Consider the following 23,981-nt stretch of genomic DNA (forward strand, 5'->3'; position numbering starts at 1 on the left):
TCATCTACTGTTGCTTTAATTCTCTAAACATGGGCAAAACGTTCTACAAACAAACAAAAATATTGAAATAAAGCTTCCCATCTCATTGCTGGAGTTGAGCTGAATGTCAATTAGTTCATCATTTTTGCTCCAGACAATAATCTCTAGATGCCGTTTGATGGATTGTCAACTGTTGTACAGACAGTCTGTATACCAAGGGAATAAATCTTATTGCCAATATTTCATTAGGCGTACACAGATGAACTGTCAAAACAGCTTTCGGTTGGGCCAGCAGAAATTTAATAATCATTCTGCCCTCTGGAAGAATTGTAGCAGCCCTTCACACTGACTGTAACGTTAGAGTCCTTCCCCCAAGGGGACATGGAAGAAATGCACACTCTGTGTGTCCATGGGCTCGGCCCACAGAGACAGGCAGCGGGAACGACTTTAGACGCACGGTGCAGTTAGGAAATCGCAGACATCACCCCGAGAGGTCAGAGAGCAATTACGCCACTGCCAGAACAAGTGAAAATCCCAGTCGAGTTGATTTAAAAGCATTGATCTCATGGTAATCAAAATCAAACCACCCCCCCCACCCGTCACCCTCCACCAGAGGGCATGAAAAGTGCTGGATCAGTTACATTCACAGCTGAAGAAGAAAAACAGAAAGGTTACCAAGCAGATTATTCCATGATTTTTTTTTTTTTTTTTTTTTTGAGAACGTGTCGAACGCACGGCAGGTGGCAGGTACGTTTACTCCAGCCCTAAATCACCTGAGTGGATTTTGAAATTATTTACAATAATCTGAATAATGCACAAGAGAAAAATTTTCCAAACTTGTGTGGTTTTGTTTTACTATTTTATTTTACTTTTTAGCTCTACAGAAGTTGAAAACAGATCGGGAAGAAGGTAAGACACCGTTCCCTATAAGCTTTCCAGCAATTTATTACTGTCACAACACAACTTATCTCAGGACTGGAATATGACCTTTATCTGAGGTCTGCAAAATGGTGGCGACAAAGCATCCTCACACTTACTCTGCAATTTTTTATGGATTTTTTTTTATCCGATGGCAGAAGGAACACGAGGTGGAAGTCATGCGCGGCGATGCAAAGCGAGAGAAAATTATAACAAGTGGAACGTCAGCAGAGGCTGCATGCAGGCTGCGACCGACTGATTTTTCATGTCAACATTTCAGATTTCTCATTTCTTTCTTCTTAGCTGTTATTGGGGTATTAATTCAAAACTTTAATCAGATGAAAAAAAAATTAAACAACTGAATTCAAGGTACAGAAACAACCAATCAGAGCCAGGAGGAGGTTCTTAGAGCTGTTAATAATCCTCGTGTACGCACTGCTCAATGTGCTAAAGGCGGAGAAACAACTTACTGTAACAGAAAAACTATTCATCAGCCATCACTGGTGGCTATGCTAACTAGCCTTAGCTTTCTTGGTCAGCTTCCTTGGTGAGAATTAGCTGGGAGCATAGAACAGCATGATCGACAGCACTAAGATCCTCCTCCTGCCTCTGATTGGTTGGTTCTGACCAGGAGAAGATGACAGCAGATCCACAAAAAGTAGGCAGAGGAGCTCGATTTTTTCAGATTATCCTGCTCATATATTACTATCATGACATAGTGACATTTTGACAGATATTTAATTACAAACATTACCTAACAAAAGCCTTCACACCAGGAAAATGTTGTCACACAATAGCTATATTTCTCTGATCTTAATGAAGTTTTAAATATTGTGCCTATTTAAGTTGTGGTTCCTATTGCTGCATTTCTTCTTAATTATCAGGATATTTTCATTTTGCGTCCCATCAAGACCACGAATGTCCAAAAAGCGCCAAACGTATTGACAAAAACCATCCATTAAACTGCAAATACGCAGCTTTTAGTGAGTTATTCTTAAAATTATATAATACTATATAGTATATACTATATAATCTTTTCACATCAACATAATTTAGACCCATAAAAACTGGTGGGGGCCTATGTGGCCTTCCAGTAATGGAGGGCCACATAAATGGCTGTGGCAGGCCGGATTTGGCCGCAGGCCTCGAGTTTGACACGCAGCATAAGGAATGTGTGAAGTACTGATAAGCATATTTAAAATTCTTACATTTACACCTAGAAACAGTTTTTAAAAATTAGCATCAAACATTTAGAGGCTCTATTACGTCACTAATAGGTTTAGTGTCTTCTAAAGCCTAAACACGTGAAAAGGTTTAAAATAAGCAAACTTCTTGAGGCAAAGGGTTGAATTTTCAGCTCTGAATCCCCTCCCCGACCCCCGGCCCGGCAGTGAGTGCACATTAGACTGCTTATCATTAATGGACAGGCTTCAGGACGGCCTGCCATCTCGCTTTAGGTACCAAATGGATCAAATACAACCGCGGGGAGCAAAATAGGCCCTGGCACATCCACGAAGCAGATGTGCTCCTCCGACGTTCACGACTCTAATTGTTAGTTTCGGGTCTTTGCTCAAAGTAGCGGGAGGCTATTCTGTGCACCTGTGTGGATAAATATTAGTCTTGAGCATAAATCAGCGGCACACCAAAATAGTTTTATGATTTTAATTCACGTCTAGCTCAATGCCGTCTCCGGCTCCTACAAACAAAGATTCGGTACTGACAATCTAAAAATCACCACAACAACACGGTGGGATTATAAAACATGCAGTGTCTGTAGAGGTGCAATTTACCCTGAACGAAGACGCGCTTCCAGAAGATTCTGCCCACGTGCGTCCCCCCGAGGAACACCAGATTAGACAGGATGAGCATGGCCGTCGAGAAGGCGCAGAGGAGGGCGGCGCAGCGCCTTCGCATCGCCAAGGAGAAATTCTGCTCCTGGGAAATCAGTAAATAAATAAGACAGACCACGAGACGTCCTCGTCGTTAGCCCGTGAGAGAACCCCAAAAAGCTGAAACAAATGATCCATGTGAACGTAAACCGGGAGGCTCACACGGCGCCCCATCAGAGTTTAGGACTATTTTGAGGACGAGCCGACTCCCAAAGGAAGCGGGCAAAGAAATTCCCGTTAATGGGATGCAAACGGCTCACAGTGATGTCGTGCCAATTAGACGAGGCCCAATGGGTTTGTCTGCTGTCTGCGCTCTTGCAAAGCCGATCAACAGCCTGCTTTATTAAATGTAATAACACGACTTGCGTTGCTAATGATTTCCTCCCTTGTAAAATAAGTGGAGAAATTTGATCTGTTGCTGCTGCACGGCTGGAATTTAACGCCTTGATTAGGAAACTCACGACTACGGCGTGAAGGCGGGATGAGCCAAAGAGAGATCTGATGGCGTTTTCCACCAGAACGCCGGCCCAGTTCATCAGGGCCCAGTAGCGCAGGTAGTCCTGGCCGCCGTGCCAGAAGCAGACAAACGCAAAGGCGACGCTGGTGGAAAACACTTTGGAGAGAGGACCATGGCGGGAACCACCCAGAGGTACGTAGATGTATCTGGGAAGAAGCAGAAGAAGAAGAAGAAGAAAAAGGAAAACTGAAGGGTTTCACAATGTTACAGATGTGACAACAAACGTGAATAAAAATTAGACATGCACCAAGAAATCCGCTGGCGGTCAGGAAATAAAAACACCAACATTTTTCTTATCAGTGTCAGCGAAGCTTCAATAACTTCAATAATCTTCGGTGTGGAAGTTATTACTGTGGGAAGTTTACTATTCTCGCCGTCAGAAAAATGATTTAACATTAATGCCAGAGGAAGCAGAAAAAAAAACATTTAAAAACAAAATGACTGCTGGCTAATTGTAAGAAATCTCAAGCGTTTACAGAAATGTCTACTTACTTTTTTAATCACTAATTATAGAGTTTGTGAAACAAAATCTTTTTGGATAGGCATAAATATATAATGCATGTGAATATGGTGTGTTTCTGTATTTTGAGGAGTACAAAAAATACGACCAGCGGCACATCTGCTTTATAAAAGAGAAAAGGAGATGAGCTGCACTTTACTGTAAATATGGATTTCCAGTGATGCAGAGTGAGGCGGCTCTGCAACTTTCAGTCGTTTTGGAGAAAATCATCGTTTCATTTTACTTTGAACATTTTGAAGCATTTGTTCAATTTCCAACAATTTCCAAACATTCCAGAAGTTAGAAAAAAAATGCTACCATTATATCTCGAATGATAAAATCTCTGTTGGCAATAACAGGCTGAACGATGCGCCGAATTGTGAGGAAGCCCTGACACAGAAACTATCGTGTCATTTTCACAATTTCTTTTAATTTCATACAGTCAAATGTGGCTCTAATGTCCACTGAAAGCACAGAAGCACTCCAGGGAACAGAAATCCCTGCCAAGACGTTAACAATACAGCAGACTGTGTTAATGAATCCAAAAATAGAAAACCTGAGCTTCACACCGAAGCCTTGACACAGATTTGCTGTTCTATTGTTTTTCTTCCAATGTTTTTTTCTTTTTCTTTCTTCCATGGGTAAGTTTGCCCTTAGGGGTAATAAACAAGACGCGCAGTTAGATGAAAAAGCAGTATTTATGTTGTGGTATTTTATCAAACATTAAAAATTTAGTGCATAATTCATGCATGAGTCTGCAGTGTATGCGGTGTAAAAATAGCAGCGCCGTGCTCCCGGGATAGCCCCACTTTATGTGCATAATGCAACACCAATCGGTGACAAATGGCTTCATATACTGGGAGCACCTCATCTGTCCGCGAGGAGCTGCCAGAGCCTGAAGAGCGCGACACACCGCTCCGACACACTCAGCAAACATCTCGCTGTATGTGTGTGTGTGTGTGTAGCATGCGCCCGCGCTGGAAACTAATTATCTCAGCCTCCCTGTGGCTAATCAATGTTTGTGAAAGATGAGCCAGCATTTTCTGAGCCCTAAATAGAGTGGCCAGCTCGGCCATATTGCCGGATGAAAGTCGGAGCAAAAACAGATGGAGAGCGTCAAGACCCAAGAAAACCGGATACCTGAGCACGCTCGGCTCATCATTGGCGATTTAATTGGACAGAAAGGCGCTGTAAACAGATGTTAGTTACAAATATGATCATTTTTAAGACATACAGGACCGCCCGACTAATCACCGTTATGTAACACCAATACACTTAATGTATTGGAGGTTCAAATAACGTGCCGTCAGGCTTTATGGAGAGAGCCATCAGACGGGAGAAGTGCTTTGTCATTATGGCTGCAGCGTCGGTAGGAAAAAAGGACGATCAAAATGGTGATCATGAACTGGGATGGGTACTTCCTGTTCCTGAAGCCGCCGGACGTTGCAGCAGTTACTTTCATCGTTCAAAATGAGGATTAGGCCAACAAAATTCATTCTGCAGCCGAACAAAAACACTCAGAGAAATTTAGGAGCAGCTGAAAAATGATAAAACGCAAAACAAACAAACAAAAAAAAAAACACTTCAATATGTAAGGACCAGATATCCCAGTGTTTTATCTGCAAGCGCTGCTAAGTCCTCATCACTGCAGCACAGGGTGCCAAATAACTAGAACTGCCCAACATATAAAATGGCAAAGTGCTGCTTTGAATTAAATATTTGGCCAGAACTTGTATTTTCTGTGCCTTGCATTAACACTATACATGTCGGCTTCTTATATTTGGCCAGTTGGATGGTCTCCCGCTGTCCTTGATGGTCAAACAAGATGCATATTTTGCTGAGATGATGGAAGAGAAGAGGGAAAAGTCAAGACGTATGGGTTGATTGTAATTGTTATTGTCACTGGAAAACATTTTTCTGACTGGTTTTAACTCTGAACAACCGCAAAAATAAATGACATCAAATTTCATGGGGAATTTTTCCAGCATGCTCAACAACAGTGTGTGCAATATAATAATAAGAGCTTTGTGGAAAAGAAAAAGTCTCTAGTATGCAGATGTTTTCAGGGCTATCCTACAATTTCCTTCCGTCTGCTCTCCAGAAGAAAAACAGTATTTGAGTTACTCTGTAATAAAATAACTAAAACCATTTGAGTACACCCCAGTCTGGTTTGGAGTCACTGTCTATACAGTTCTGTGAAAAAGTGTTTTTCTTGCTTCTGCTGTTGCTACAAGCCTTAAAATGGGGAACTCTGGCTTCACAAGGCTACCCAGAGAAATGTCAGCGCATGCTTAAACCAGGCCTGACCTCGTTTTAAACAAGACACGAATAGTATTTATATTGTCCGGTCGCAGGTAAAGTGGTGTGCTGCACTAGAACATGTCACCGTTGCTCTGGACTACAGCGTCGGCGAATATCATCAGACTAAACACAGAGGAAGAAGAGAACCAGACCAGTGATGTGCGGCCGCACTCGGAGGATTTGCCGTTAAAACAGTCGACGCTTCATTAATAATAGAGATATCCTTTTTTAGACCAACCGTGGGGAAATTCAGGATAAGACGTATCAGATTATTAATAGAAGATAGCAGAAGATAAGAGGCATTCAGAATAAGAGGCTTCGGTTCACATTAGTAAATGCTGGTATAAACACTAAAAACTAAAGTTTCAGCAGTCGGTATGGTGGGTCACGTTAGTTTTTATTTTCCATGTTTATTGGTTTCAGCAACAAAGTTCAATTTCAAATTCATATCAGCTATTACCTATTTAGCCTTTTAACAACTTTTCCCATGTTGAATCATCATTCTCATAAATATCATATAATGTCTTTATCTAGTACCGTTTAGATTTGTATTAGTTTGTTTTCGGTGTGCTTCTCAGCGTTTTATTAGAAATGAGGTTCACGCTGCGAGGCCAATATTTCCCAGCTGGTGAACTGTGAAATATTATGGAGCAATGGGGCAGAAAAACCTGACCCACAAATGTCTGCTTCTCCATGTACTCTTTAAGGAGACCACAGCCTCGGCTGACTGACAGGTCCGCAGGCCCTGAGAGGAGGTGACACCGCTTGGCTCTCCCAAACTAGAGGGGACGGTTTGTTTTGATGTAACCCAGAAAAGAAAGGAGGTTAGATTTTTATGCAAGTAAATCAGTGTCTTTCTATGACTTTTAGGGATTGTCATTGACCTGCACAGCTTTATTATATGTATTGTATTTTATTTTTTATTTAAAGGGGCAGTATTCTGTAACAATCTACTTTTTTGAGCCTTTCAACATATTAAAATGTTATTCCCTCACCTGGAGCGCGACAATTAGCAAACATCTGCTGAGCTCACCACATAAACTACTTAGTGCAATGCTCCTAAGAACAGCTGTAAACGGTATAATGAGAAGCACTGCTGAAGGCGGAGAATCAGAAAGAGAAGGAGCTTCTTAAAGAGACAGAGACCCAATTTTAAGGAGTCAAATTTCTATTAAGTCATGTTTGATATGTGCAGCGTTTTTACAACAACTGAAGGCAACACAGTCACTTGATTGCGCTTTAAAATGGCACTACATGCCTGGAAAATACATAATGCTGTCCCTTTAAATGAGGAAGTTTGTAGAAATTTTGACATCTTTTGTACTAATCAACTACAACTTGTCACATGAACACCCAGGAAAAGACAATATGATATTTCTACTGTACCATTTGTTACCAACAAATGCAGTGAATTATAACCATTTTTGTTTATATTTTGTTCTGAAAAGTTTCTGCATTTCAAGTCCTTTATGATGGCTTTTGTTCACATGTGGCAAAGAAAAAGGAGCCTAAAAAACTCTAGAGCTGTTTAATCAGATTCTCAGATGACATACTTGGTTTAGAAACGGGTAAAGTGAAAAATAAATCACAAATGGTTATTTGTGATTTATTTTATTGCTCAACTTCTAACAGTTGACCTCTTAACCTACAGTCCAATATAAATATTTACAAAAATATATATTATTTGCAGGATCAAATGTCCGTCCTCTGTTGCAAATGTAATAACTCAATCAATCACCCCTGAGGAGCTTAATTTTTTTTTCTTTTTTTTTTCAGCTGTACTTGATACCTGGTGGCACAGAGGCCTGGAAAGCATAATGCAATGGCAAAGAATGAGGCACTTAGCTGCCCAGGGAGACGAGGTGCCAGTGACTCATGTGGAGCTCGTCGTTTAACACCTACACGCTCATCCAGCCCTCTTCAGACGACATCGGCAGAATTTTTTTGGAGCTGCATTAAAATGTCTTCAGAAGAGGAACCGTGGAGGTATTGTGTCACGGGTATCATCTCGCATCTACAGAAGGATAATTGCACATGATGCCATTAAGCAGAAGAAAACCCATTTCCAGTGGCCTCTGCTTAAAATGGAAACACGTATTGTTGCAATTAAAATGGAAGGGACTTTAAGGGGCTGAATTAGAGCTACTCTAATACGTTTGTTAGGCTGTAACAACGTGAGAAACAGATCTTAGTGTATGTGTCAAACAGACTAAAGAAAAAAAATAGCAAATAATAAACACCACTTTTGCAGACTTTTTTTTTGCGTGTTCTGACAACCGTGCAGCGGTTTAGTCGCTGTAACGCAAAAATGTGCGTCTAACAAGCAGACCATCAACTCCCAGCAGGCTGCACCCAGCCGAGTGTGCATCATTAAAAGAAAAAGCGAGTAATAATGTGTGTTGTCCAAAGTGAAAGTGAGAAATCTACAAACTCCTCCAATTACATGCATATATTAAACAAGGCAGCCTCTCTTCACGGTGCGGGAGCAGAAAGGCGACAGCAGAAACGCTCATCGCCACATGAACACAAGTAAGCAAGCGCGCGTGGAAACACAGCATCCGGCTCTGTTGTATTGAAACACGTGAGCACGGCAGCATGCGAACGGCACGCTTTTTCAAAAGGTTGTTCCGCTGCCAAGCTCAGTGTCCCACAGGAAATACGCTCTTTAGAGCGCAGTGAGTAATGAGCACCAGGCAAAACTGCTGGCGATCATAAAGCAATAAAAGCAGAGCAGACGGAGATATTTTGATATAGACGGCGCCTCACATCTTTAGTGAGCATTAACATGTGAATTAGTCAGTCCAGCGCTGATGAAGAGTCTCTTACCTGATGAGCCATCGATACAGCCCCTCGTCAAAGTACCTGAGCGAGAAAACAAATGGATATTTCAGGCCCACATTTGCATATCTGCAGATTTCAGCAAGTCCAATTTAAGTCTTTTTAAGACTTTGTGTTAATTTCGCCTTGAATGAAATTTAAAACAAAAAAAAAAAAACACTAGAATGGTAGGGGGAACTTGCTGCATTACAATCAAGCATAGCAAAAACTGTGAACCCGGCTTAGTATATGGCTCTCTACAGCCTGAACCCCTACAGTGCCAAGCTTAAGTTTTTTTGTTTGTTTTTTTTACACCAAGACTTGCATGGATTGGAAGCAGAAGTCAGCATCAGCCAAATAGAGATAAATTTGCTTTTATCCAGGATAGACACCAAAAAGCTAGCTAGCAAGTTAGCTATATAGAAGGAGAATATTAGCGGCTAGTTTCTAGCCACCTCAACCACCTCAAGTCATAGAATGCAATGAAAATGTTTGCATGTCACTCAAAATTTTGCCTGTCAGAAAAAGTTTGATATAAAAAAAAAACTACATTAAATAGCCCTATCTTGACGAAATGTAAGACCTGTAGGTAACATATTTTCTTTTATTAAGTAGTTTTAAGGCCTTAATTTAAGACTAACTAATTTAAGATGATTTAAGGATGCGTGGACACTTTAGTGCGTAAAAATAAAAAACCCCCACAAAGTTAGAAACACCTGAACGCTGGTCTTCCAATGGCATGAACCTTGTGCTGTAGCCAGACTGTTGGGTGTCGAGTGGTTGTAAGCCGGCGCTTTGTCATAACAACGATTAGATCCGGCAGCGTCTATAAACTGAAACTGGTTTTTCGATGGTGTCGGCCGACAGCTTTATGCATTCTATCAATGTCGCCGGCATCGACCAGCTCAGCACATAAGAGCCGGATTGGAGTGCATCAGCGTCAGCACATCGGTTCTGACTGCTGCAGAGAGGACATTTTATCATGCAAAGCCAAACGCATCCTGTCTCCACTTTATGAGCGCACAGTTAAGGAAGCATTACTCATGGTTAATTACATTCAGGAGCAACAATGCATCTGAAACGTGAGCAAACCTAAAGGCTGACTGGACTTATTGCTGTAAGCAAATGGCCCTCGGGTAAAACTCAAGTTGAGCTGCTACATTTTGAAGCTTTCTGATAAATAAAACCAGGTCTAAATTTAGCTGCATTTGGAGAGAAGTACAGTTGTCAGCTTTATAGGGGAGCTTTACAGGGGATTATAGGAAGCTTTATTTGTTTATTTATTTAGCCAACTTACGCTCAAACAGGTTGAATTTAACAACAGAATCCTGCAAAATGAGCAGATCCATAGATAAATTAACCAAATAATAAACTTTGAAATCACATTAACAGGCAGAAGCCAGTCTCAAGTGGTTAAATCTTCAGTGATTAGATGCTAAACACAAATAGTGTCATGCCACAAAAAGCATTTTCATAACATTACAGAATCCTTTATAATGTTTCCTTCATATCTAGTTGTCTTCAGTCTTTATGTATGCAGAATAATGGACGTGTAAGAGGCACCACTTGTTGCCTTTCAATTAACTTGAGCAATTGTGACCCCTTCAGCATAAAACAGGGATGATCTGTTCTGCAGCAACAACAAATAAAAATATCAGGTGGTATTTTTCTGGTAAGTGTTGTGGCTTAATACTCAGTTTCTGGCAAAAGACTCAAATTTATACATTTATAAATAAACGCACCACTGGATAAATGACCGCTCTTCGTGGCAGAATTGGCAGAGAAAGTTTAAACTGGTTGTTTTTCTGGTTTTCAATCAGAATCCATACATTTTTTCCAGTAAATAGTATTCACACAACGGCTTTCCAACACCGTTTTTGAAGATTTTAGTCATTTTCTTGTTGGAACATCGACTTGCCTCCAAGTTTCAACCGTCTACTTTAGATGATCTGAAGTACAGATCTGAAATGTATTGATGTACCAATTCCATTTCAGTATAACCAGAGAGTTATGCAAATGTCTTCTCCATCTTACAATAATGCTTAAGTAAATGCTAATGATGTTTAAAAGGCAAAATATGGATGTGTTTTTAAATTCCCTCTTTAAAAAATTAAAGACTTTGTAGTTTGACCAATGCTGGTGTTTTTTTTGTTTTTAGTTTGAAATTTTTTTTAAAAATTAAATTCAGAGAATTGGTCCCAGTAAACAAACCATTATAGTGTGAAGCACACACAGAGGCACACTGCTGCTGATGCGAGGATGACCCTTTGTCCTCTTGCAGGTAATGACTCAAGATGAGACAATTTTCTCTGGCCAGTCTGGACTTGACTGCTAACGCAGAGAGTTGCACTTAAAAGACATTTTACGTCAGAGTTCCCTTTTTTTATCCCCTCCTCAAAGGTCCCGGGTTTTAGTCCGGCCTCTAACACGAAGATACCCTCGTTACTCACGTCACAAAGAGCGCTCTCACCTCCACATCCCCGTGAAGCTGTGCATGATGCTGACGCAGCGCGGGAGCTTCGGCGGGACCAGGCCGTCCAAAGTGGCGAGCATGGACGGAAGCCCGAACAGCACCAGATACTTCACGTAGAAGAACTGGACGAGAGCCAGAGCCAGACCGCCTGGGGCAGACAGGAGACACGGAGCTGAAATCACTTCAAGTTCTACAGAGACAACAATGAATAGTCGTCCACTTAGAGAATGCAACAGAGGAGCAACAGCAGGAGATTAATAGCTGCACTTTAACTTGGTTGAACATGATTCACTGCTGTGATTAAACAGCTGCTAAATTATTGATTACGAATTAGTGTATCTAACATTTACAATTAACTTCTTGGTTTTGACGACTAGGAAGAAAAAGATAATTGAAAGCAAAAACCATTATTTTAGTTAACGATTATTCTGTCAATTAACCTGACGGTTTATTGATTAATCAGATGAAAGAATTGGCAGATTCTGCAAATTTTCCACTTAGGGATTTTTTAGACAAAATTAGAAGTGCATTAAAAGATGAAAATAAACAAATAATGTCATCCCTTTTTAAGATAACAAAATAAACATTTTGTTGTCTAAACTCCAATAACACGGCATTCCTTTAGTGTATGTTTGATCATTTGTAATAAAAGATGTATCTGCAGCTAAAAAAAAAATACTTTTAACATCAACATGTGAAAAGCTCAGGCCTTTCCACTTGACTTAACATCAATACAGCATCTGTCTATTATAATTTTAGATTAACCAATCAATAATTGTATGGGGAAAGGCGCTCAATAGGATTCTTTTTACAGAATTTGAACTGCGTGAAGCTAAAACTAAGAAGTTTTGAGTAGAATATATTCACAGAAAAAGGTGGGGTTTTTTTTTATCTTAATGCAAAATGTGGATATTTTTGTAGAGTTTTGCCGTAATTACTGGAATCATTTGGAAATGGCTCTTTTTGAGTCTGTATACTCCAATGAATTGACGGCTAAACTAGCTGACGATTATTTCAATAAAACGATTCGTCGTGATTAATCGTTTCAGCCCAAGCAAAAATAAATATGTCTGAATGAAAGAGCCGATGACTGGCTGTCAAAGCAAAGTCGCCCACATCAGAATAATAAAACCATGAATCACAGATAATTAGCCAATGTGTAATAGCAGCCTGGTCCAGAAGCCTCTGTAGATATAATCTCTATATTTTGTTCAACATATGTCTTCTGTGGGAGGAAAGTGTTGGATGTAACGCCTCGTTTTAGCTGCGATGAAACACAACAGGCTCTGAGTGGAGAGGCTTACCCAAAGCCCAGGGAGGAAGCATTTCTACATAGGTCTCATTGGAGTGGATGGAGTGCATGTACATGACGTGGATCATGTATTCTGCCAGGATCCACCACAGAATGACCCGGGCTGATCTGACCAGCACATAGCCAAAGACAGATTCCTGCCCGCTGTTCTCGTCGACTGACTTCCTCATCTGGCAGCAGAGAGACAGGAAGCACATACTGAAGGTTAAACATATGAGACACATGTTGGGGTTTTCAGTGGAATGGAACATCTTTTTTATTTATTTATTTTTTTATATTTCGACATATTCATCAGCCTTTTGGTTGAACTGTTGTTTTTTATTGAGTGGTGTCAGAGTACAGAGGAGTGCACACAGATCCTTTTACATATTCTTCACAATTATGCACTTTGTGTGTTGGTCAATCACATTGACCAAAAGGTGAACATATTTCTATTGATGTCTTAATGATTCTACAAAATGCAACATTTAATACTGGTTTCAAAATTGCTGACTGTAAGATGGGATTTCTTAAAAAATGTTTTTATGATGTAAAGCTCTTTAAAATATCTTTTAGCTTAAATGTGCTACACAAATAAACTTGATTGATTGACTGATTCACAAAACTCCAATAAAATGCATTCAAGTATGTGGCTGTAATGTGGCACAACATGAAAAAAATGGAAAAATATTCATGTAAATGATTTTGCAGAACATTGTATCTATGTATTGATCTCCCAGCTCAACTGTTTAAGTTCATTTTTATTTATTGGTTTTGTTGTATTGCTGGGCATTTATCGAATCATTTATCGTGAAGAATTTCTCATACAAGTGAGTGGATGGAGTAAAATGAATGCTGTACCATACGGTCACAGTCATACAGGTTCCTAAAAAAAGCTTTTTTGGTAATCATCATTTTAATCTTTTTCATAACGGTGCCACAAAATATCACGATAAAATCCTAAGTCAGTGTCGTCCACCCGTAGGTCAGGAACAAAATCCTAATAAAATGCACTGAGTGTGTGGTTGTAATGTGACAAAATGTAGAAAAAGCTCAAAAGGTAAACATGAAAATGATTTTGCAGCACATTGTATTTAAGCAAAATGTATTTATAAAGACTACGTTTAGAAATTGCAAAAGGTTCACGGCATAAAGAGATGAGAAATGGCTCAACTGCAACCAAAATTTGTTTTAGTGTTTTTAAAACCAGAACCCCGAGCTTGTATTGCAACACCAGACGAGGCAATTTTACCCTCACCTGCTCAGAGTAGGCTTTGAAAGTGATAATGGGTCCATTGTAGAAGAAAGGATGATAGAAGGTGTATGAAAACAGCCAGAAGAGCTGCGCGACTCGACCGCACTCTAAAGGGCTCCAGCAGTGCTCCAGGCTGAAGCTGATGAATCGCAGGCCACAGACGGCAATGCTGAAAAGTAGCAGGTAGTACTCCTCCTCTGTGCTGTACCAGCCTCTCTGAGAGACACAACGGTTCACATTCACTGGCAATTGTGATGAAAGTCTTACAGTACATTTATCGTATACACTTCTCAAAAGGAGAAGCTTAAAAGTTAGGGCATCTCTTTACAAACCTATCCTTAACCGAGAAGTTTCTTTAGATCTGTGTGGCTTTGCTTAACTTCTGTACTAAACCATTGTTTACATAATTAAATCATAAATGTTTTCACTGTAGCATGGCTTGTTAGTTCAGATATTGTTGTCAGTTGCGTTTCCAGCCGTAAAATATCATAAATTCTTGAATTCAGTCAATTCAGACTGCAATACGGCTCAGAGTGAGGAAGGGTGCGCCAAACAAATCCAACAAAACCGAAGAGAAAAGCCTCAATGGCTCAACATCTTCTTAGTATATTCTGCCCTCTTGTGGTCTTTGAGGGTATAACACTCAGTGAAAATCAAAAACGTGGATCTGCTGTACCAGGTAAAAAAAAAAAAAAAAAAGATTCACTAAATGTTTTAGCTTCTGAATAGGTAACTGACGTGCATTTTTGTTTTTATCTACACTTCCACTCAGCTAAAACCATGCTAACTGTATGATTTTAGTATGATGTTATGTGTGGTATAATTACAAACAAAATGCCTCAAACATTAGGAAAAAGCTACAGTGTGGCTCACACAGCTCACCTGGATGTGTTGCAGTGGCTGAATGTGAATTGTGGAAAGCAGCAGAAGGTTAGCGATCCACGTCAGAGAAGGCTTTCGCAGCTGGGCCACTGAGAAGGCAACGGACAGCTGTAGCAGCAGAACCCCCACACCCTTAAAGCCCAGCAAGCTGCTGGCTGCCAAGAAGTCGAACACTGTGAGCGCAAGCACCTTAAGCTGTCAAGACAAAAAAATAATAAAAAATACAGCTATGTTTCAACATACTCTATTTGCTTTAAGTGTACCGTAGGATCACCTCACCTTGGGGTGAAAAATGGCCGCCAATCTTGATAATACGCCATGACCGACTAGAGTCCACAGCAAAGACTTTTTGGCCCACTCAGTCCAGAAACTCCACTCAAAGTCAGACGGGTCCTTTATTAAAAAAAAAGAAGAAGATCAACTTCATCAAGCATAAGCCTCTCTCACACAGGTCTTGTATGACTGGACTAATACAGAGAGGGACTCGTGTTTTATTATTTAAAATTGAGAATTTTAACAGCATTCATATCCCTTGAACTCTTTTCATTTTCCTTTGTTACAGTCACTTCAATGCATTTTGTTTTGTAACTGCAGAGAAAGTGGCTTTGCAAAGTAATCTACTGATACAGATGGTCAGAATACATTTCCAAGCAACTTAGATTGTAATTGGTAAAGAAAATGAAACCAATCTTTTCAATGCGCTTTACAAATTATGTTATGTTTGTCTATGAGATCAAATTAAGGTTTGTGATTAAAGACAGAAAAAAAAATAAGATTAAGAAGTATTCTTTTTCAAATCGAGCACTCTGCATGGAGTAGTGGTGTTTTAAAACTTCACATCTTAACTTACCCTTTTGAAGCCCTTAAAAAGGCCATTTTCCAACTGGAACTCTCTCTGTAAACCAGCTTCATGCTCTGAGGTACAAATCAGAAGAGAGCAGTGACATTTTTCTTATTCTTATTTCATCGACTCCAGTGTAACAGCCCGCTATCTACTTTACCTTTGGAGAACTTGTGCAGCTGGTAAAAAGAGTAAAAATGAGAGCCCAAAGAGAGCAGCCAGTACACAAAGATCTCAGGCCATGGCAGCGGTGACAGCCGGGATGGCATCGGGTAACGTCACTCTGCTGTAACGCCTCTGAAACGGAGGGAGTCAGATGCACAGATTTAGTGCGATTTATCCAAAATATTTCTTTACATCACAGCATCTGCCAGTTCAGTGAGGGTTAACCTAGTAGGCTAAAGGATAGGCTCAGTTTAGTAGTCTGTGAGGGAGTAATTGTTTTAAGCTCAAAAACATCTCAGAACGCCTGGTCAGGTTTTATCCATGTAGACTTAACCTGACCATTGCCTTCCTGCGCAGTTCAGAAACCTGTCTGGATCAGAACCAAACCAGTAAAAGCAGCATTTCGTTTCTTTGCTCCTCACCTTGAGAACAAACTCCTTAAAAACCAAGGATGTGCAGAACCTGCTGGTTCCTTTAAATCAAAACTGAAATCATTGCTGTTTAAGACAGTTTCCTCAATGTCAAAATTATTTTTTCAGCCCATTTTTACTCATTTAAAAATGCATCTTTCAGTATTTCATTTGATGCTCCTTTGTCTTTAATGTGATTTATTAACTTCTGATCCTTTATTTTACTGTAAAGCACTGCGAATAACTTTCTGACTGAAATGAGCAGTAGGCCTACATGTCTTGCATGTAGTTTTAGAAGCTAAAACTTACTTATTCATTAAAATATTGAAGAAAAATACGAATTTTGTAATCAAAATTTTTTTTTATATATATTAACTGGTGTTTGTCAACTTGCTTTCTGTATCTTTAGAACAAATCCAGAAGTAAATACAGAATTAAAGTATCAACTTCAGTCTACAAACATTTTTGAATTGTGACTATTTGTGAATATGAGTTGTGAAAAAAACTAAAACACTAAAAATGCCTTTATGAATAATAATACATCCTTTTCAAATATGAAAAGGATTTTAAATGAACTAAACATTTTAGTTTAGTTCATTTATCTAATGTTTATCTAGATAAATCTACATGTTTTACACTACTAGATAATTTAACCAGTTAAACCAGCAGAATGCTTAATGCAAAAGCGTCCTACTTACCGTAAATCTTTTAAATATCTTCCACAAAGGTTTTAATAGCTCCAGCATTCCGAACTGGGAGGTTTCGTTCGGGGTATTTTGCTGTTACTTTATGTTATGAAAAATATTTGTGATTAACCTGAATGTTTGTATAACAATTTGCATTGTTTTCGCATTGCTAACTGAACCCGGAAGTCTCCATAAACTAATTTAGCTGTTCACTCCGTGAGCTGCAGGCAGACTGAGTTATGAAGTTACCGTATTAACTGCTGCTGGCCATTGATAAAATGCAGACTGCTCTGTTTTAAAGTGGTTCCACATCAACTCTGAGCAGCAGCGCGCGTTCTTCTTCTTCTTCTTTTTATTGTCGGATTACAAACAACTTCACTGAGGCACACCGCCCCCTGCTGTACAAACTCATGTTCTGCAGCTACTAATTTCTGTGTTCATTTGACATTGTGTAAAAATAAGAATGTTCTATTTATAATCTTGATTCGTCTTTATCCCCTTCTGTTTCTAAAATTCGCTTTAGACTCCATTCTGTATTTTATTTACTTTTCTCCTCATTTTCTGTTCTTGAATTTTTCCATTTTACTATAAATAAAGATTAATTTAAGTAGCTATGACCAACTCTCAATCTTCTCGTTACATCTTCCCTCCTGTTTTCTTTGTCCATAAATATTTTCTTTGTAAATGTTTGTCGTTAGTTTTCTTCCTTTCTTACTTATTATTACTAACTATTGATTTGCCCTCCCCTTTTCCAGTGGGATAAGCTCTGTTATTTCTTTCTCCTAAGCTCTTTTAGCAAGTTTATGTCTCATTTCCAACTGATTGGCATATGGATTTCATTTAATAGATGTTTCCTACAGTTCTCTTACAGGGAGTTTTTTCCCAAACATCACTATAGCCCTTCCCTCTTGCCATGCATGGTGTGTTTTTTTTATTTTATTTTATTTTTGAACATTGATTTCCCCACTGAACAAAATGAAATTAAAGTTAACTTTTTAAAATTTCAGAGTGTGATTATGCCTTCAAGTTCAAAGCTCCCTGTCTGAATCAATTTCTCTAAAGAACAGAGGGAATTGTTTAAGTCCACAAAATGGATTTAAGACGACAAGTTTTCTTTTCGTCGCTCAACAAGAGGAGGGTTTATTTTGGCAAAAAATGATGTTGCTTCACTATAGGGTTTAACAAAAGCTTCCATTCCAAATCAGACAGCATTGCAGGCTGTGTTCATACCACTACACAGAATTGGTTTTTAACAACAACAACAAAAAAAATAAAACAAACAAACAAAAAAAAAAGGCAAAGGGAAACAAGTGAAGAAACATTGTAACATTGAGGGAGCACACACAGATATCACATAGCTGAAATCTCAATATCCAACCATAAGTTTCTCTTTTCCGCCAGTTTCATCATTTAGGCTCGACAGTCGACAGTTTTATCTCATAGTAGCGTCTGCGGCTTTTCCTTTGCAACTCAATACAGAGAAAATGACGAGCATTTACACTTTCTGTTATTCACACCGAGTCTCTCAGTTTGATCAGTTCTACACAACCCCTTTTAGCTCACCTACAGCGCGCGCGCGCGCGCGTGTGTGCGTGTGTGTGCGTGCGTGCGTGCGTGTGTGTGCGTGTGTATGCTAAACTTAATCCATACAGTCAGGCTAACGTGGAAGAAATTGCAATCACAGTATCGGGTTTTCACAGCTCGTCTGTTTCTCCGTCGAAGGGCACGGCATCCGCCTCCATGTGGATGCTGCTGGGCTCGTTGCTGGTCACCCAGCCGATGGGGGTGCGGTTGAAGGAGGGACGGCAGCTGATGTCGTGTTGGTACACCACCGCGGGTTCAGGCTCCTCTTTGGTCACCTCGGTTTCTGGCAACTGGAATTTCATGAGCTGGTTGGCCTTTTCAAAGCCGCCGAACGGCATCGCCATCCTGGCCAGGCGAGGTTTCGAGAAGAGACAGATTAATGCGACAGTTTGTCGTCGCAAAGCAACACAAATGTACGATTTAAAAAATAATAATAATACATATTGAGGGAACCACCTGTTGAAGCTTTTGTATTTGGGCAGGTCTTTTCGCTCAATGGGGCCAGGCATTTCAGATTTTAGAGTGGCTAGTAGGCCCTCGTCACCCTTCATGGCCTTCTCCCACGGTGAGATATACGTCTTTACAACAACCAGCGTCTTACCCTTGCCGTCTTTTCCAGCTCCTGCATGAAAAAACATATATTTTTTTCAAAATCAGAAACAATAATTTTTTTTTGTGGGAAAAAAAGTATGTCAACATTTTCACATACAGTGCCTGGCAAAAGTCCTCGTATCCCTTGGAGTTTCTCATATCTTGACACGTTACAACCGCAAACTTAAATATGTTTTACAGTACTTAATTACAAAAGCATAAACTGTTGAGTTTTTGAACATCAAATTGGAAACTGTGCTGTCCTTTTACATTTAGCCCTACTAACTTTAACGCAGTGAAGCTATTTATCTCCGGAAGTAAACTATTAAGTTCATAGAATCTGCGTATGTGTGTAGTTTAGTCAAAGTCTAAATACAAAGGCCTCACAGGTTTCAAAGAGAACAATAGCAGAAAAAGAAAAAAAAAAAAAAACAGAATCAAGACCAAAAACATGTCTGTGCACCGCACCTGACAGAGCATTGCTCAGAGAAGCAGCTGAGGCGCTCATGTTAACTCTGGAGGAGCTGCATAAATCTACAGCTCAGGTGGGAGAATTTGAAAAACTGGCCTTTATGGAGCAACGGCAAAAAAAAGAAAAAAAGCCAACTGTAAAGTGACACAACTTGAAACATTTCAAGACGTATCAACATTTTGGAAGGAATTGCCTGTTGTGTGTCAGCATTTCTTTTATGAAAAAAAAAAAAAAGTATATCAACCTTTTGAGGATGACCACGTTCCTTCTCCTTTGATGCCTTTGTCGACTCCTGCCAGTCCTCCTTCTCCTGCACCTCCAGCACCGCCTGCTCCTCCTGCTCCTCCTGCTCCTCCTGCTCCTTTGCTTCCGGGCTTGGGAGGAGGCACCGGTGCTCCTCCTCCCACAGGTGAAGCCCCTAAATACAGATGTCTAGTCTCTTTGCTTACATGGTGCCCTCCGACATTGATAAACTGACCTCCCACCTGACCCCCCAAAGACGGAACAAACTTCTGGAAGTCGTCCTGAAATATGAGGGTTCGATGAATATGGAGAACACAAAGTACAGGAGGACAGAGTCATTAGTGAAGCTGCACTTTCAAAGCATTTCACAACACACTCAGTTGGAATCTGATCATTATAATATGGAGTATGAAAATCATCACACATCTAATAATCTGGACAGTCTTGGTGAACTTTGGGAATGTTAATTTCAAGCCTTTAGAAAAGAACTTAATGTTACTCAAACTAAATGCTTATAAGAATGATATAGGATTGGGACCTTTATTTTTCTTCTTAAGATTCATTGACATCTCAATATGTTGGATTAATTATAAACTGTATCAATGTTTAATTGAAATGAACAGAAAAGTCCTCTGTTTCTGGTTTTGCCTCACCATCGAGTTGCTGGTGAAAACGTCCGGGTTGTTCTCGTAGATGAACTTCTCGACTCTCTGCTGCCGCATTTTGAACATCTTGGAGCCTCGGTTCTTCATCAGGGAAAGCTCCTCCAGCATGATCTCCTTGGGAGTCCTGATCTTTGTTCCCAGATCGAACTCGGATGCCTCCGGCTCCAGCTCAAACTCTACGGAAGATGTAGAAACGGGAATGGTTTCAGTAGAGCAACAGCAGCAATCCTAAATTTACGTGGCAGCTGCTTTTTTCCAACGCCGTTTTAGTGAACACTGTGTCTTATCAGTCAATGTTTTGCAATAAATGAATGGATGAATCAATCAATCAATCAATCAATCAATCAATCAATCAATCAATCAATCAATCAATCAATCAATCAAACAAACAAACCAGTAAATTCAAAATACTAGGACAATTTTAAAAGATGCATATAAAAACTAATTTTAAAAGAAATAAGAAATGTTTAATAAATTATTATTATTATTATTATTATTATTATTATTATTATTATTATTATTATTATTATTATTATTATTATTATTAAGACTTATTTTAGGATGCCAATTTCATCAATTATGCTGTACATAATTTTTCTTTGTAATACAGTTAATATTTTGACCAAATCTTATTACATTTTTACAATATTATTATTTAAAACACGCAACGACCAGGATGCCGACGAACTCTGGAAAAGTTTTGAAAATTAAGGTGAGATTATGAAAAATAGGTTTATTTTGAGACTTTATTCAATGTTCTTCTGTCCTTCCCTCTTTGCATCCTTCTGTTTTTCCTTGTGTTGCTCCTTCCTTATAATGGCTTCCTTCCTTCCTTCCTTCCTTCCTTCCTTCCTTCCTTCCTTCCTTCCTTCCTTCCTTCCTTCCTTCCTTCCTTCCTTCCTTCCTTCCTTCCTTCCTTCCTTCCTTCCTTCCTTCCTTCCTTCCTTCCTTCCTTCCTTCCTTCCTTCCTTCCTTCCTTCCTTCCTTCCTTCCTTCCTTCCTTCTGTCCCTGACCATCTAAATTCTTAGAGAATTTTTGTTTTATACTGTGAAATGACTGTAAAGGACGGAAGAAGTCTGGGAAAAGGAGTTAGAATCAGACTGAAACAAAGTTTTTTAAATATTGTTTCACAGCACATCGCCTGCAGTGTGCAACCCTCTTCTGTGTCTGTGTACACCCGTTTTACGTCCTGAAAGGCTTTTACTGAGCTGCGGTAATTTCATATTCACATCATTTTACGTCAGCCTTACCATCCTGACTGATATGCGATAGGTCGGTTATGATCTTGGAGGGCTTTTTCCGCTTGTTTAGGGGGGCAGGTGTTCCCAGAGGCATGGCTGGAGGGAGAGGGAGAAACCATAGAACGTTACCCGCGGGTACAGAAATGCAGGACAGCATTCCTGCATTTGAAATTTACTAGGCAAGAAAAGAAAAGCAAAAAAAAAAAAAGCTTCAAAGATGAAATGCAAGTCGCAAACGGTTCTGAGGAGACGAGGAGGGTTAGAAAAGGTTTTAATTTACGACTGATCTCCACCAGCTTCTGAGCATAACTTAGGATCATTAGCACCATAACCTATCGCCTACCCCTGCAAGCTCAAAGGAGATCAATGTAACACACTTGCAAGACCACACACGTCCCCCCTAGTTCTTTACACTCATGGGAAGTGTCAGAGACTCTGGATGCCTCGCGTTCCCCCGTGGGACGCACGTCTTCCCCTTCAAAAGAAACATTTAGCTCAATCTGTGCTTCAGCTTATTTTTGGGGACACGAGATCTGTTCTCACATCCGACAGTCAACGGCAGTACGCCGAGGTTCACCGAGGAACTTCTCATCAGGTTTTTCTGCAGGTAAAAACGATGGGATACTGTCCGCGGTTTCGTATGCCGAGACCTTTCCCACCTGAAGCTCATGAACATTACTTTCCAGCCGTACCACGCAACCCATTCTCTAATAAGCATCTTACTTTATCACATGTACCTAACGTTTTACATTTCACATGCAGATTTTTATTCTAAATGTCTGCAAACTCAGCCATAAACATTTTTCTTTAAGGTCCATGTTTAGTGGCAAAACATCACATCACATCTACTGGCTGTAACTGAACCCGCTGCGGCTATTTTTAAAAGCCATTTCCAGCCAAGACATTTTAGCGACATGCAATGGCGTCATAAGGCTATCAAACGGGCTTGAAGCAAACTCCGAAGAACACAAAACACACCTCCAGAAAATCAGCTGGAAGTGCCCATTTGAGACACACAAGGGTCAGAACTGGAGTGCTTGTTAATGAGGAGGATTTTTTGATGCAGTGCGATAATTTCATGGCAGGAGAGCTGTGGAGATTTGGTGCCCACCTCTAACGCGGCTCTGATAACACTATATAAAACTTCTGTTACAGTCAGCACATTCAGCTCTTTATTTAGCTTTTTAAGGCTTTACAAATAAATCTATTTCCCCCACCATCACTAGCCAAATAGCCTGTGTAGCTTATGTTTGGGAAAACCATTTTGTTCTTTTGCCACTATGCAACATCCAGAGTTGAAAGGCTGCAGGTTAAGTCGAGTAATCTACAGAAAAAGAAAAAAGGAAAAAAAAAAAAAAAAAAAAAAAAAAGCACACCAACAGGTTTACATCCACTCACCGGGATTCTGTTGTAATCCTGTGAGGAGAGAAGGACCTATAAATACCAAACAGAGAGGAAGATATTGATCTCAAACACAAAGGTACAAATCCCTTAGTGCCTCTGACCCCTCGTATGACTGGACTCAGGTCCCGGAAAGTGCAAAGCAACACTCAGATACCAGATCTTGCAGAAAGGTTCGGTTGGGGGGAGGACTGGCGGGGGGGTTTGCAGGGGGTGCGGTAGGAGTGTTGATGTCAAGGCGGGGAGGAGGAGGCTGAAGTTAGGAGTGTGACTACGGAATGGAAAGGGGGTCATTAAGCCTGGGTGGAGAAGTCTCTCTTGGCCGGTCGAAATCGCTGATGGCGATATTAAAGGAACAAAATCATTCTTGCAGATGGCTCTGCAGCCTATATTTAGCTGCAGAGAACGAGGGGGAACAGGACTTCAGAGCCTCAGGGGGACTCTCAAGAGTGTTTGGGGTGCGAAGAAAGACATGGAGGAAAGAGGAGGGGTCTAAGAGTGAGTGCAGAGAGAGCAAGTCAAAGGTTAAGAACATGTGTGGATATACATGAAGGCCACATCAGTTTGAGTTTCAAAGGACTGCTCATGTCCTTAACAGTCACAGGTCATTGTAGAATAATACCAACATCCAACATCACAAGCTCATCGGTTTCAATTGCAATATAAATCAGGAATGTAGAAACAGAGTCCTGAAAAAAAACTTTTAAAAAAGTACATGTATCTTATGTCTTTCTTTCCAGGCAATTCTGTAATCAGCTGCACGGTGGCACAGTTGCACACTGTTGCCTTGCAGCAAGACACCTCCAGAGTCCCAGTCTATGGTTTTTCAATGTTCTCCATGTATGGGTTCTCCCCAGGCA

General features: G+C 40.1%; 2 protein-coding genes across 7 annotated transcripts in view; both read right to left on the minus strand.

Moving 5' to 3' along the window:
- hhat (hedgehog acyltransferase) overlaps positions 1 to 17,939 on the minus strand; it is a 33,431-nt gene extending 15,492 nt beyond the window's left edge. Inside the window, exons 1-11 of one of the 6 annotated variants that reach the window (XM_017308768.2) lie at positions 17,173 to 17,439; positions 15,823 to 15,959; positions 15,672 to 15,736; positions 15,101 to 15,214; positions 14,822 to 15,016; positions 13,943 to 14,155; positions 12,698 to 12,875; positions 11,391 to 11,583; positions 8,930 to 8,965; positions 3,248 to 3,449; positions 2,688 to 2,832 (exon numbers count right to left, since the gene is read on the minus strand). In XM_017308768.2, coding sequence (XP_017164257.2) covers positions 2,688 to 2,832; positions 3,248 to 3,449; positions 8,930 to 8,965; positions 11,391 to 11,583; positions 12,698 to 12,875; positions 13,943 to 14,155; positions 14,822 to 15,016; positions 15,101 to 15,214; positions 15,672 to 15,736; positions 15,823 to 15,931 — 1,450 coding nt within the window. In that variant the 5' untranslated portion in view covers positions 15,932 to 15,959; positions 17,173 to 17,439. Of the gene's footprint in view, positions 1 to 2,687; positions 2,833 to 3,247; positions 8,118 to 8,929; positions 8,966 to 11,390; positions 11,584 to 12,697; positions 12,876 to 13,942; positions 14,156 to 14,821; positions 15,017 to 15,100; positions 15,215 to 15,671; positions 15,737 to 15,822; positions 15,960 to 16,935 lie in introns of those variants that run through there. The other 5 variants (XM_008428782.3, XM_008428784.3, XM_008428785.3 and 2 more) reach the window with 5 other exon arrangements.
- A 93-nt stretch (positions 17,940 to 18,032) lies between these two features.
- Positions 18,033 to 23,297, minus strand: myoz1a (myozenin 1a). The gene is made up of 6 exons (XM_008428779.2): positions 23,119 to 23,297; positions 21,730 to 21,816; positions 20,467 to 20,654; positions 19,815 to 20,094; positions 18,964 to 19,129; positions 18,033 to 18,852 (listed from the first exon to the last, which is right to left on the minus strand). Exons 2-6 carry the CDS (start codon positions 21,812 to 21,814, stop codon positions 18,618 to 18,620), a joined length of 954 nt encoding a protein of 317 aa, XP_008427001.1. The 5' UTR covers positions 21,815 to 21,816; positions 23,119 to 23,297; the 3' UTR covers positions 18,033 to 18,617.
- Between the last annotated feature and the right edge of the window lie 684 nt (positions 23,298 to 23,981).

Source organism: Poecilia reticulata, chromosome 15 (genome assembly GCF_904066995.2).
Source record: "Poecilia reticulata chromosome 15, P_reticulata-male-v2, whole genome shotgun sequence".
In the NCBI taxonomy this organism is placed as follows: Eukaryota; Metazoa; Chordata; class Actinopteri; order Cyprinodontiformes; family Poeciliidae; genus Poecilia; species Poecilia reticulata.